Raw genomic sequence first — 14,974 nt, 5'->3', positions numbered from 1 at the left:
ATAGATAGATAGATAGATAGATAGATAGATAGATAGATAGATAGATAGATAGATAGATAGATAGATAGATAGATAGATAGATAGATGGATAGATAGATAGATGGATAGCAAAAGTCGGCTCTTTTTTAATAAAAAATTAAACTACTTACTTAACTCCTTCTTAGTGAGCGATCGTAGTAAGTACTTGCCTACAAAGTCATCATCGTTTTAACATAATAATATTTTCGTATTTTTAAATAAAACAATTTCGGAATGAAGTGTTTTTTACCTTAGGATTCTATTAACAAGTGCAGAACCATAGCTTCTGTAATTATTTCATGAAGATTGCCCCCTCGGTCGTTCTGTAATTGATAAGGCTATATCCCTAATGACTATATTTTAGCATAAATATAAGAAATGATATAATAGTGTTCCAGGGAACCGAAATACATACGTCTAAAAGCATCGATAGTTGAAATTAAAGTTTAAATCAAGAAAAGTCAATCATTCCAAATGGAAAAAGTACTATTTGTTGCAAAAATTTTCATTTCGCTTCATGCTCATCTCTAATTTTGGATTATATTCGTTTTTTTTTTTTGTATTTGTGTACGCGAATTTACATCCGATAAGTTTGTTATCACAACAAAAAGACAGCAACAATAACAAAAACCACTACAACAATATAAATAATTGTTTACACCATACAACTGTGTAGAAATCAAAATACCATGACCATTTTGCGATCATCGTCATTATCATCAACAGTCATAGTCGTAATCGTCATTCTCATTCTCTCATCATCGTGTCGTTAAGTTTCTCATCACTTAATTGTCAACTCATTTGAGTACAACTTTCTCAAAAAATCGAAAAAAAAAACAAAATATTTACTTGAGTGCAGTGTTGCTGAACAATGTCATTTTGTGGTTATCTTCCGACTACGACAACAAATATGCATACATATGTATGTATAAATGTATATTTGGAATTTGAATTTCCTAAAAATTTCCAATATGTGTTTCTTTTCCCATGTCAACAACTAGGGGAAAATACGAATTCTTGGGAAATTTTGAAAAAATCAAGTAAAACTTAGAAATTTAGGTAGATCATACATGCCGGTAAAATTTGGGTGTGATCTATGTAGAGATTAAGGTTAAGATTTTAAATAGATTAAGCTTTTTGCGGGTGCTTTACTTGGTAGACAATAGTCCAAAATATATCCTATAAAGAGGTCAGCTAACAAATTTTTTACCAAAAATCTGGCGGTATCCATTAAGGAATGGCATCATTAAACAGAATTTAAACTTCGTAATCGTATTTATGTTAGGACAAAAGTTGCAGAAGATGGGAAATCAATACTCTCTCACTTCCTTTAAACGATTTAGGTATTCAGTTCTATATACAAGAAAAAAAAAATAATATTAAGTTACTAATTTACTAACTAACTAACTAACTAACTAACTAACTAACTAACTAACTAACTAACTAACTAACTAACTAACTAACTAACTGTTGGGACTTCTTTTGATATACCCTTACCTTCGAGGTTGATTACGCCGTCGTGTATGTGTTCGGAATATCTAGCTTGGCGTTGTCACCCTTATTCGCCTTATATCCGTTTATTATATTGAAAAATCTCTGTATAATAGTCTGTTATATAGAAACCTGTCTTTATATAAGTTTTTTTTCTGCAGAAAAATGAACATTTATAGTAGTTTTCACAATTTTAATATTAGCACAATATTGTGTGGCAACAATTTTCAATAATAATTTAAAATAGTGGCAACTCCGTTTAAATTGGTGAATTTATTTTCCGAAATACATGTGTGATTCCAATCTTTATCAGCGGCTACGTTTAAGCCGGCTTAGCTTTTGAGCCGAAAGAAGACGGCGGCGGCGCGGCTTGAAAAATATTACCGTCGGCCAGCCGCCGCCGATTTGAGCCATTTCGGCTTGTATCTCTGAGGCCGAGTCCTCACCTATATTTAAGGCTGAAGTAGCTCAGAGCTTTCTCCGAGTACATCCTTCTCTTTCATCCCTATGTTTTTGCCATGGCATGTGCATTGTCCCCCAAGGAGTACAAGGTTCCCACCTCCATAGTAGTCTTTTGCTCACGATTAAAAGATGATGACGAAACTTGACTCGCTAGTAGATAAACACTTGCCGCCGGTACTAGACTTGCACCATAACATTTATCTTATTATTTTTCAGTTTTTAGGTCCTCGGGGAATACAGTATTTCGATGTGGTAGACAATCTGCCCTCCCTCATTTTAAGTGAAACTAAAGCTTGGAAATGACAGATGTAATTCCAGATATATTTGGGATGATATAACTAGACATGATCACTGACAACAGCATAATTAGGCACAAAACGATCATAGAAACTACACAACTTTTGAAGGGGTCACATTGGGTCTACTTAAGATGTAGGTCACGCATTAATTGTAATATATCTACATAAAGGTAAAGATTTCTGATTGTAAAAATTCTCATTGCTATTAGTAATTTAAATTTTTTTGAGACAAATCTTTTTCATTTAATTTAAATTACTTTTTCTACAGAAACATCTGGTGCAATTAGATTTTCAAATGTATTTCCTCCTTAATTTTTCCATCTTTCTCAATGAAAATGTATCTCATGGCAATAACGTTGTACTTATGTATACATAACTATATATCTAAACATATGAACCATTATGAAACATTGTTTTCATTTTTACTATTAATTAATTAACGTCACTATTAGTGAACTTGGCGGGAAAAATTAACTACACACGAACATTAGTTTAACAAATTTATTCATACTATTTTTGGTATGTAAAAAGATCAACAAAGATCATTATCTGAATATTAAATATCTCAAGCAGTAAGTACTTCTGGTTTTCGATGACAGAGTAGACTAATTAATATCAATTTACAAATTTATTCATTATATCCTTAAGCAGACGATCGTGTTACTCTCCTAGAAATATTCATTAGATAATTGCGATATATTATAGGGCCTTGGGGTTTTTACTAAAATGTATATAATTTAAATTGGAATTATATTTTGCAATATTTTATTTGTAATACAAAATATCGTTTTGTTTACACATACATATGTAGAGTAAATATTTTAATTGATTTGTATAACGCAAATTTGAATTAATTTTTTTCCATGATCCCAATGTGTATAAATATAGGGGTTTCAAGTTTGGCCTGAAACTGATATAATGTTAATAGCTTATTGGTGTAGACAAGCGATTTAATGCAACGACAGAAACAAATACTTAAAAAGCTAAATCGCTGGGCAATTTGTCGTTCATTTTTGAAATTTTCATTAATCGAAATTGCGAAATCAAATTCACTCATATATTCATAAAATTTCAAAAACAAAATCTAAATGAAAACCCCTTGTACATGAACGTTTTCATGTACTATTATCAGTTAAAAATTAAAACTAAAATGTTTGTCTTTGTTTACAAATGTATTTATTAGATTTGTACTAAATATTATATTTATATATATTTTTTTCATTAAATTGTGAAAGATTATTTACATGCAAAATCCAAGACATTAGGTGATGATCTTATCGCCAAAGTATTCCATGTGTGTTACTAATTGCTGCATGTATGGATCGTTCAAAGTGTAATTTTGTGTAATTTACCGAAAGTTAATAGTGAAATTTTATAATTTTATATTAAATATAAGCCGATCAGATTGATATATCCTTACATCACCATCGGTGGTGATAGAGCGTATATATAAGTGTGCCATACCGTGTGTAACAACAAGATGTATTAATCTGAGACCAAACAAATCATATACATTCCGAGACCTTATGTAATTTTCATCTAAAACACGTTACAACTAAGCAAATGACATGAACCAAGTTCATCAAAAAAATATTATCTATGGCTTGTCCGGAAAATTTATTTGCATACGAGAGGACGCATGCATCACCCTCCTTCTCCAATTTATTACTAAAATATTTACATTTAAGAAAAGATATTTGTACAAAATAAAAATTTTGCTCCAAAAGTTTTTTAAGTTTACGACGTTTTGTATTTATTCATGTGAGAGGATCCGAGACCGCCTGATAAACGTTTTCCTACTTTTCTCCGAAATGTTCCCATGGACGTTACAGTTTTTCGTGAAAAAGTTGGATAAAAAAGTTGGAGGTGCTAGTCCGCCAATATGTTTTCCAAATATTCACAAGGATGCAAAAGTTTTTGGTAAAAATTTATAAGATTTTAGCTCTAACTAATTTTTTCGAATCAATTCACTATATATCATAGCACATACATACATACATACGTACATACATGCATACATACATACATACATACATACATACATACATACATACATACATACATACATACATACATACATACATACATACATACATACATACATACATACATACATACATACATATATACATACATACATACATATATACATACATACATATGTATGTACTTCCGAAAGCTCCAAAAGGTCTCTGTATAATTATGTACATTGTATATATGTATATTCAGAGTAAAAGTGATCCAGTTTGTACTGTGTTATGTTAGTTTCCCTTCCGAAAATTTCTTCAAATCACCGAATTGTATTTGTAAAATTGTCGCTATGGAACCCAAAAATGAAGTCTATTTATGATTCGACATTACACACATAATTCATTACTGAATTAAGATATCCATATGAAATTTTGTGCAAGCATTGTTCTCACATAATGAAATATTACCACGAAATCTTTTGCCGATCGGTCCATAATGGGTCACAGCTCCCACACGAGTTCCCTTTCCGAAAAACACTTAAACACGTATATCTCATTACATAATTAAGATATCCATATAAAATTTGATACAAGTATTGATCATATACACAAAAATATTACTAAGAAATTTTTTTCCATCGGTCTATAACTGGTCATTGCTACCATACAAGATCCCCTCCCGAAAACAACTAAAACGCACATAACTCGTTACTAAATTAAGATATCCATATAAAGTCTGGCACAAGTGTGGCTCATATACAGAGAAATAATATTGTGAAATGTTTTTCCGATCGATTCATAGTTGATCATAGGTCCCATATACCGACGCTTTTAGAAAAACACACATAGCTCATAACCAAATATTTATATCTATACATTTAGCAAACATATTGCGCTTATATACATAAATTCACTATAAAATTGTTTTACGACCGGTCCATATTTGGTCATAGCTCTCATACTAGGTCCAAAAAATCACTTAGATTCACAATATTTATTACCAAGTAATGACATAGATACAGAATTCTGAAATTTTGTCTTTATGTACATTATTGTACATAGCTCCCATACAAAGTCCTTTTACGAAAATCTCTTAAACGCACATTACTTATTACCAAATTATGCTATTGTTATATAATTTGGCAAAAATATTAGTTTTGTATACATATATTTCTTCCATACTAGGTCCAGCCCCCTAAAAGCGTGTTGAACAAAATTATACATAAGTATTTGTATTTTGAAAATCTCTAAATCTTTCACACATATACATACATGCAAATTACTAAATTTATAATGTTCAATAAATCTTGGTATTGTAATATATGTAACTTTTGCGAGTTTTTCTATTAAAGGCATGAGAAAACTTATTTCTACAAATATTTGATCAATTAGAAAAGTAATAACATAGAAGTAGCTGGTGGAGGGTATTTAAGATTCGGCACAGCCGAATATAGCACTCTAACTTCTTAAAAATCAATCTTTCTTTAAAAACTTTTTATATCGACAAGGGTAAGAATAACCAAGCCAATTCCTTATAAGACGTTCTAGATTGGCTAAAAATCATATTTAAAAAAAGTTATTGCTAACTACCAATACAAATGTGAAATATATAATTCGACATAGCCGAATATCTAACTTTTTTTCGAAAAGAAACACATTAAAAATTAATTTTAAATAGTATAAAACAATCATGCATTTTCTCCATCATCTAAAACATTTAACGGATGTGACATATTGCCATTATTAACAATATCTTCATATTTATGACGATCTTCCACTGCAACCGGATACCAGTCGGTAGGTCGAGCACTTTTTAAAAGGCGAGCTGTGAAGGGGCCCTTTGCCTTTACCAAACAATAAATAACATAACCGGGTACACATAGCCAAGGCAAAGGTCTCAGCAGTAAATTAAAAATAGTAATTGAAGTACGACCATAAATACTATGAATAAATGAAACCAATAGACCCTCAGTCTAAAAGAAAATAATATTTTTGTTTGTTAAAAAAACTATTTAAGATGTAAACGTTAACTTACCAAAGCTATTAATAGCACTATGGGTGCTAAAAATCTTAAAGCAAAAACTTTCCAGGTGGCAAAACGTTCATTAATCATAAATTCTAAGTCACGCTGAAACCGTTTACGTCCATAAACCCATAAAACTGCCAAGATCACCAGTAAATCAATTAACGATTGTGTTACCAAAGTATCAAATCTTAAAAATAGGAAATTTTCATAGCCGTGCTAAAAGGATAAACAAGTTTACAATATAGACACTTTCAAATGAAGAATCATGTAGATAGGAACATACCTCAGTGGCAAAATATAATGAAAAGATTGCCATTGCAAATATAAAACCCATGGTGAATTTATTTTTCTTTAATGTTATAAATTCATCGAAAATACTGTACAATATTATATTTAATTGGATTATCTATATATGAAGAAAGGGAAGAAAAGTTTAGATTGTTATATTGCTTACAGTGGGATAGAATCGAAATATTTTTGTAAACTAGTTAGTACTTTCTGTACAAATATTTACATAATTATACAATTATGCTACTTCTAGTCTAGTTGTAGTTTAGTTCTAGCTTACTTGAAATTCTAGTTCTAGTTCAGTTTTAGTTCAGTTCTAGTTCAGTTCTAGTTCAGTTCTAGTTCAGTTCTAGTTCAGTTCTAGTTCAGTTCTAGTTCAGTTCTAGTTCAGTTCTAGTTCAGTTCTAGTTCAGTTCTAGTTCAGTTCTAGTTCAGTTCTAGTTCAGTTCTAGTTCAGTTCTTGTTCAGTTCTTGTTTAGTTCTTGTTCAAACTCAAGTTCAGTTCTCCTGACGGCCGTTTAAAAATATAGTTTAATTTTTTTCCTATTGGGTGCATAGATCTTGTCTTTATTGATTACGAAGAAACTTTACTCTTCAATTCATATATTCTTACCATTAATGTCACACCAGCTAAAACAAGCATTAAATAGAACATAATCGACCACAAATTTCCCCATTGCAATGAATCAAACACACTGCCACCAGTCAAATATAAAGCCAGGTAAGGTGTACTTCCTCCATGAAAACTTTCATGAGTTAATACTTAAAGAAGATACAAAAAATAATAAGAAAATCTCAATATAATAATTATTAATTAAAATAAACTTACATGATACACAACCCTTTATTAACAGTTCCATTATACAATACAATATGATCATCAGCATATGGCCCCCACCGATTAACCAACTGGTATATCTGATATTAGTATTAAACTTATTAAAACTAGCCAAAGTTAAAATTAAACCCCAGCCCGGGCCAAAGGCTGATATGCCATAATTCGGTATAGACTTTATGCCATCAATAAAGTCAGGCCAATTTGGTGTAAAGATATCAGAGAAGACTTCACCAACACCAGGTATAAAACTGAGACGTACAATGAGTAGAATCAATAAAACAATAACAATACAAACCGAATAACGTATTAATTGGCCTATCTGAATTAGAAAATCGTTAAAGAAATTTTGCAGGATTTAAATTTTTTATTAATGCTTACGAACCTGACAAATTTTTCGACACTTTTGTGACACTACAGCTATAATTATCCAAATACATATGGCCGATATAATAAGTTGAAACGAGAGGGTTAATTTCAAACCAAATATATGAAATTCGCTAAAGAGAGATCTGTAAAATGAAGTTATATAAAATTTGAGAAATTTTATTTACTGACTTTAGGTTAAATAGTACTTACTGAAAATAGGAATTTGATGGAACTTGGAAAAAATTTTGGAAATCTAAAATATGAAGTGTTTTTATTTGCGTCTCTTATCAATTGTAATAGAATTTAGCAACTTACCCAAATAGTCATCTGTTTCATTACTAGTCGGTTTTGTATTACAGAACTAAATATAAGATATAAAAATTGTTATTAAAGTTGTAGTTGATATATGCATATGAAAAATTTTCTAAATGAGGCTTTATATATGAGTATAATAGATAAAACATGGAGCGATCCTCATTTAATTCGGGAGTAGAGTTTCATTGCTAATGAAGGACCAAGAGATCTATGGAATATGGTATGGAATTTCACTGCTATAGATGTACTTTTAAGCAAGTTATCAGCGTTATAGTATTTTCCTAAAAGGGGACTTTATATGGGTGGTAGTGTCAATTATAGACCGATCATTATAAAATTTGTTATCCTAACAAAATGAAAGGAAGCGACGACATTTTAATTCCCATAAAACATGTTGAATTTGGTTGGGAGTTATGGGCGTAAACACAATTTTCTAATGGTATCTTTATATGGGGCGCGGGATCAATTATCTGCCGATCCTCATAAAATTTAACAAAAATATTTAATTCCAATTAAACCTGTCTATGTTTTATTTCATAGCTTTATATGTTTTTTAGCCAGTTATCCACATTATAGTCATTTTCAGAAGAGGACCTTATAAAGGGAACTAGGTGAAATTGTGCACCCATATTGGACGTTTTTAATAATAAATAATCTGCAACAACTAGAATATCTTTGCAAAATGTCTATTTTCTATAACGTCCCATCGTATTTTCAAGAGACAGACAGTCGAACGGACATAGCTAGATCTTCTGAGAATCTAATAAGGACTCAGCATATATACACTTTTATTGGTCTTACACCAATAATTCGATGCGTTACAAACGAAATGACAAAAAACAATATACTCATACGATTTTTTTATTTGATATCTATGTCCTAAGTAATAGAAAAGTAAAGAAAACGAAATTGTTCTCCTAGGTAAATTCTAAGTCCTATGTTTCGGTTGACAATAAAATAAATTTGTCAAGGTTTACATTGACGGATGGACGGACTTTGTTAAATCGACTCAGATAATAATTCTGAGGTGTATGACCGATTATCTTTAATGAACTAATCACTATAGAGGTGAACAAGTGGATGTAGAACGAATATTTATATGGATTACAAACATCACAACAAATCATTTATGAAAACTCTCCTATAGACTGTGGGGAAAAGATATATACACGCCTGATACCAAGTTGACAATAAATTTTTCAACAACATTCGTTGTTAATAACTATAGACTAATGTTGTTCTGGAGATAGTTCTGCGACCCACAAGGTCTAAATTATACACTTAGTTCTTCTACATTAAAGTGATATTCACAGTCCAATAGATCAATCATTTACTATACAAAGGTTTAAAGTTTATTAAAACGAAACTTCTTAATAGAAAACAATATGAAAAAAATACTTTTCTATAAAATACTAAAAGCCGTGATACACGGTTGTCAGACCTTACAACGTTGTCAGTAAAATGTCCAGAAAATGCCTTACAATCGTCCGAATTTACATTTTTTCTTTTGCAACGTTGTTAGAAAAAGCATTACTGACAATATTGTAAGACAAGTTTGTAAGTAGACACTGTTATTAGACATTTTCTGCACATTTTACTGCCAACGTTGTAAGATCTAACAACCGTGTATACACAGCATAATGAAAAAAGACAAGTTTCTATACAAAACTGTTTAAGGAAACTGTTTAAAGAAGAAACTTTTTTTATAGAAATGTGTTTAAAGAAGAACGTTTTCTATAGAAAATTGTTCAAAAAAGAAAATGTTCTATAGACAACTGTTTGAAGAAGAACGTTTTCTATAGACAAGTGTTTAAACAAGAAACTTCTCTAAATCAAATTTTTTTCAAGAATTTGCTTTTCTGTAGAAAACTGTTAAAGAAACACACTTTTCTAAAGAAAATTGTGTAATAAACTGCTTAGAAAGACACTTTTCTATAGAAAAGTGTTTAATAGGAAACTTTTCTATAGCAAACTTTTTGACGGAAGACACCTTTTTATAGAAAACATCTTAGAGATGACTTTTTCTTTAGAAAACTGATTAGAGATAGAGAATACTATTTTCTATAGAAAACTGTTGAAGGAAGACACTTTTCTATAAACAACTGTTTAAGAAAGACACTTTTCTATAGAAAATTGTTTAAGGAAGAAAATTGTTTAATGAACTGTTACGGATAAGAAGGCACATTTCTATAGAAAACTTGAGAAGACTTCGTCTTTGAAAGACTCTTTTCTATAGCAAATCTCTCCAGAAGACTGTTTTCTTAAGACCATTTTCTTGAGAATAGAATATAGAAAGGATAGTTTTCTATATAAAATTGCTTAAACTGTCTGTAATAAGAAACCCTGCTATAGAATGCAGTCTCAAGAGGGAACTTGTTTTCTTAAGACCTTTTTCATTTGTATGGAATATAGAAAAGATAGTTTTCTATAGGAAATTGCCAAAACTATCTAAATAAAAAACTTTCTATAGAATATAGTCTCAAAAGGAGTCTCATGAGAAAAAAATGGCTTAAAAAAATACACTTTTCTATAGAAATCTGATGACTTCTTTGGCGGATTTTAAAAATATTAAAATGAATCTGAGATAATCTGAAAATATCCAATTTTATCAGATGAAAGGTCATCAAATAATGATAATTTTAGATTAAACTTTCTGTTCCTTTAGGATCTTGAAATATAGATAACTGACTAAAGCAAATTTTGAATTACTTAAAGATCACATTGTCAAGTATTGTTAAAGATCTACGATCGTAGAAAATTTGGAACTATTAAAAGCAAATAGGACATAAAAATCCTTAAAAGATAATTAAAATATATGAAAAAATAGTCATGGATAGTCCCATTGTACACAAGCGAGTACATCAATATTTATGCTTATAAAAATAATCTTAAAAACAAATTTTAAAAATTTTTTAACAAAATCCTAATGGACTGATCTGTTAACTTCATTTTTCAGTAAAATTCTCATTCATTCAACTCAAAATAAAAGAGTTTGGCATCAAATTGCAATGAAAGGTACAACATAATTGGTACATTCTTTAGATCCAATAGTACTATTCTAAAAATAAAATTTTACAAAAATCTCAGTAATATGGACAATCTAGCATTACGAAACCGGTTCTTTTTTTGTACCCAAACGAGTACAGTGGGAACGAATGGGTTAAGGTATATAAATATTGACAACAACACAATGTAATGTTGACAAATCATTCGACAACGAACAGTTACATAGTGTTGTCGTAAGTAGGTAAGTGTATACTCTGACAACGGATGTTGTTGAAATATCGAAGGAAACTAAATAAACTTACTTACATCAACCCAATTGTAGGTACCATCACAACTCCAGGGCAATTGAGGTTTGAAAGAGCCTATCAAATATACCAGTGGAATCATGGCAAATAGACTATAAAATATCAGCACTAAGACATTCAGAGCCAACGAAACATAACCAATGCCTGGAAGAAAACATGTTTTTTCATCTATCGCTTACTTGGGACCTATTTTCGAACTTACCTTTAAATATAGGAGATATACGAAAAGCGGATATAAAACCACTGCTTGAAAATTGGCCCATAAAAGATTGAACCATTAAGAGAGGCACAGTATACAAAGCTAAACTTATAATAAAAGCGGGTAAAAGGGAAGTAACTGAAAAAAATAAAAGTTGTAAGTATTAGATTATAAAATCACTCATTTTATTATTTAGTGAAATTTAAAAATTTATTTCTTTCATTTTATGAAAAATTTCATCACTTAAAGCGCAAAAAAAAATAAACCCTAAGAACTCACCTGATACTTTATCTGATAGCTGTATATATAATAGAAAAATATCCATGCGATAGGATAGACCCAAACCAGCAAATATAAAATCACTGATTTTGGACCAATGACCACGATTTCCATTGGGCACAAACGGTATACGTCCACTTTCATATGATGATTCATAGATCATGTTTTCTTTTTTTTTTGGTTTTTTTTCACAAATATTATTTTGTTTTGTTTTTGTTTAAAAATTTTCTTTAAATCTATTCGGATGTGAGTGTTAAAAATAAATGTCATCAGAGATTTTACGAGCAACACATTTTACCGCATTGTTGTCGAATTGTTTGCCGTCTTAAGCAGGGGATAGAATGCTTAATGTAAGTTTCAGAGAAGAAAAAGTACCTAATCTTATGTTTATATAATACCCTACATTTGGTACTTTTAGCAGATCTGTTAGTAAGAAAAGATTTGGACTTTGGAACTGAGAATGAACAAAATGTTTACAAGAGATATAAATGCAGCAAAATTGTATCAAAGAAAACTATCAAAAAGTGGTCCTTTGGACTCTACTTGAAATCATTATCATCATTTCTAACACTCGTTTAAGATCTTGAAAATTGAAATTTTGTAGCTCTTCAAATTAAAACGGATTCAGACTTTTTTTTTGTAATATTTCAGTCTTAAATAAAATTAATTATAAACGTACTGTTTTTCCAAGTTGTCGCTTAACGTCAAAAATTTCACAAAAATTCAATAATATTTATTTCTTGAAATTTGATAAGCAAATTGATAATTAATAATATGGTCTTATGCAAGGTCTTATCAGTAGTACGACTATGTATAAAATAATACATACGGGTATATGGGTAATTTTTTTTAAGTACGAAAGAAAACATTTGTATATTTTAATCTATTTATGTTAAATAGTGGAAGTAAGTAAATAAAAGATCTATGATTAATCACAGCCGATCATATGATGCTAAATGTATTATTCTGACATCACAACCCAGCAAACTATTTAAAAATTACTTAGTGAAATAACTCTTTCTGTCTATGTACTTTACGTATACGTTCCACCTAGAATGTCTGACAAAGAGTTAATCCATCAAAAAATCCGACAATTTCCACTAACATCTAACAACCTAGTCGCTCGTTATTCGTCTTTTTTCACGAATGTATGCATCTTGATGATATGCTTGATAGAATGGCTGACATAAGTTGCGAAGTAATCCACGAAGTGATCCTAAAGTCTGAATATTCAGAATACGATAAATAAGGCTAATATAGTTCATATTCATAGTTCATATCAAACTACTACAAGGAGTTCATCGTACATGTGTACGTGTACTTTTTCAAGCAATGCTCTGGAAATGTTGCTAGATATTTCATCCATTAAAATATATATATGACATGAGGCGGCGATTACAGCCGAACGGCGAACTGGTCAAAATCGGTTATAACAGACGTCATCAGTGTATACTTGACACAATCATCGAACGTGTCGGGTCGCATACTAGATACAGAATTTGTTGGAAACTTTGAAACGCTAATCCTATATAGAATGTCTTGATCAAGCGGAACATTAGAGTAAATACCAGCAGGAATCCGTTGCTACACGAATGTTTCCAAATTCTACGACAAAGTGGGCCTGTGGATCTACATTGAAGACAAAAAAGGACCTAATCATAACACAAGATTTCAGGTAGAAGTTTTAATAAATATGACGCTCATAGATATTAATATATTAACTGGTCATAATCGGTTATAGCACACGTCAGCAATGTATACTTGATACAATGATCGAACGTGCCGGCTCGCATACTAGACACAGAATTTGTTGGAAACTTTGAAATACAAATTCTATATAGAATGTCTTGATTAAGCGGAACATTAGAGCAAATACCAGCAGGAATCCGTTGCTACACGAATGGTTCCAAATTCTGCGACAAAGTTAACCTGTGATTCTAAATCGAAGACAAAAAGGACCTAATCATAAACACAAGCTTCCAGGCAGAAGTTTTAATAAATATGACGCTCATAGATATTAATATATTTACCGACATCCAGAAGGCAATTCGAGCGATATCAAAATTAAATCTAAGACCGTATTGGATTATAAGATTGGTTTAACTGATTATTTTTACAGAGGCAAGGTTTACATCATATGAGAGCAAGGCGAGATATCTTATGGAAATGAGCAAGTCTGAGGTTCTGAGTGGACACACAGAATTAAGAGCACATATATACCGGATTCAGTCAAATGTAGAGCATGCGGTGGGGACAGTGGAACTTTGGAGTACTTTCTTTACCACTGTCAGGCATTCGTCGAATCTTAAAAGTGATGTTATTCAGAAAAAAACTCTAACACTGATCAATTCTTAGGAATTACGTCCGGGAAGCTTAATTTCTGAACATTAAAAAATAATAAAATATTTTTTTTCATGAATCGCAAAAAACGTCCGATAGTGGACGCATACATACTCCTATCAACCTAATTCATCCTAGTTATCTATACTGGCAAGTATAAATGTAGTGACAGGCAATGGAAAGGGCTTATTATATTGCTACATTGAACACACCCTAGAAAATTTGCTATCCTTAATGCGAGAGCAATAAAATTGATGCCAATATAGATTCTGTTAACCATACTGAACTGGCTACTAGCTGATCAATTAGAATTTCTTCAAATCAATTAGAATTTCTGTGTTTTATATTCTAGCTGCAATAACAGTCATCCTCATTCTTGTTGAAATACAAGACTTCATTTCGAAAAACACTTCCGTAACTGGATATGTGTAATGTTGTAAGGAATGTTTCCACAGCCTAAAGAATGGAAGAGTAGATGGTAGCTTGACATTGAAATATTTCGAACTAAATTCACTTTCAGGCTGCTAATAATTGCAGGCAAAAATATTTGCTATCAAACGTCGCCATCTAGTGGGTGTCTTCATGATGTATACTTAGGTTAACCGAAGAATCCTGGGTATCTTTCTATATAATTTCGAAAATGGTGTTCTGTGGCATCACCACATAACTTGTGAATGCCACTTTTCTACCCGCTGATAATGTCAATGACATGATCGGAATAAGTCATTTTAATAATTATAAAAATACTGTTATAAAGGTGATATTGAAGGTA

General features: G+C 30.9%; 1 protein-coding gene and 1 long non-coding RNA gene across 2 annotated transcripts; one reads left to right on the top strand and one right to left on the bottom strand.

The window, feature by feature from the left end:
• Nucleotides 1-5,904: 5,904 nt before the first annotated feature.
• LOC111679084 (sodium-dependent proline transporter-like) lies at nucleotides 5,905-12,138 on the bottom strand. The gene is made up of 11 exons (XM_023440576.2): nucleotides 11,863-12,138; nucleotides 11,587-11,721; nucleotides 11,386-11,528; nucleotides 8,074-8,119; nucleotides 7,969-8,011; nucleotides 7,775-7,901; nucleotides 7,384-7,711; nucleotides 7,168-7,316; nucleotides 6,550-6,672; nucleotides 6,276-6,482; nucleotides 5,905-6,213 (listed from the first exon to the last, which is right to left on the bottom strand). The coding sequence occupies exons 1-11, from the start codon at nucleotides 12,023-12,025 to the stop codon at nucleotides 5,929-5,931; spliced, it is 1,749 nt and encodes a 582-aa protein (XP_023296344.2). The 5' UTR covers nucleotides 12,026-12,138; the 3' UTR covers nucleotides 5,905-5,928.
• On the top strand, nucleotides 12,063-12,541 carry LOC124418491. The gene is made up of 2 exons (XR_006940033.1): nucleotides 12,063-12,212; nucleotides 12,281-12,541. It is a non-coding gene; the product is annotated as an uncharacterized LOC124418491 (long non-coding RNA).
• Nucleotides 12,542-14,974: the final 2,433 nt, after the last annotated feature.

The sequence above is a fragment of the Lucilia cuprina genome, chromosome 2 (genome assembly GCF_022045245.1).
Source record: "Lucilia cuprina isolate Lc7/37 chromosome 2, ASM2204524v1, whole genome shotgun sequence".
NCBI lineage: Eukaryota > Metazoa > Arthropoda > Insecta > Diptera > Calliphoridae > Lucilia > Lucilia cuprina.
This window is presented reverse-complemented; position numbering and strand designations above follow the sequence as displayed.

Bases quoted from the DNA above. Each gene is read 5' to 3' on its own strand.
- LOC111679084 (XM_023440576.2), bottom strand. From the start codon at position 12,025: ATGATCTATGAATCATCATATGAAAGTGGACGTATACCGTTTGTGCCC. The intron at 8,120-11,385 runs GTAAGTAAGTTT...TCTTATATTTAG, and splicing joins GTACCTACAATTGGGTTGAT to TTCTGTAATACAAAACCGAC. The intron at 7,712-7,774 runs GTTCGTAAGCAT...TTTCTAATTCAG, and splicing joins AGTGTCGAAAAATTTGTCAG to ATAGGCCAATTAATACGTTA.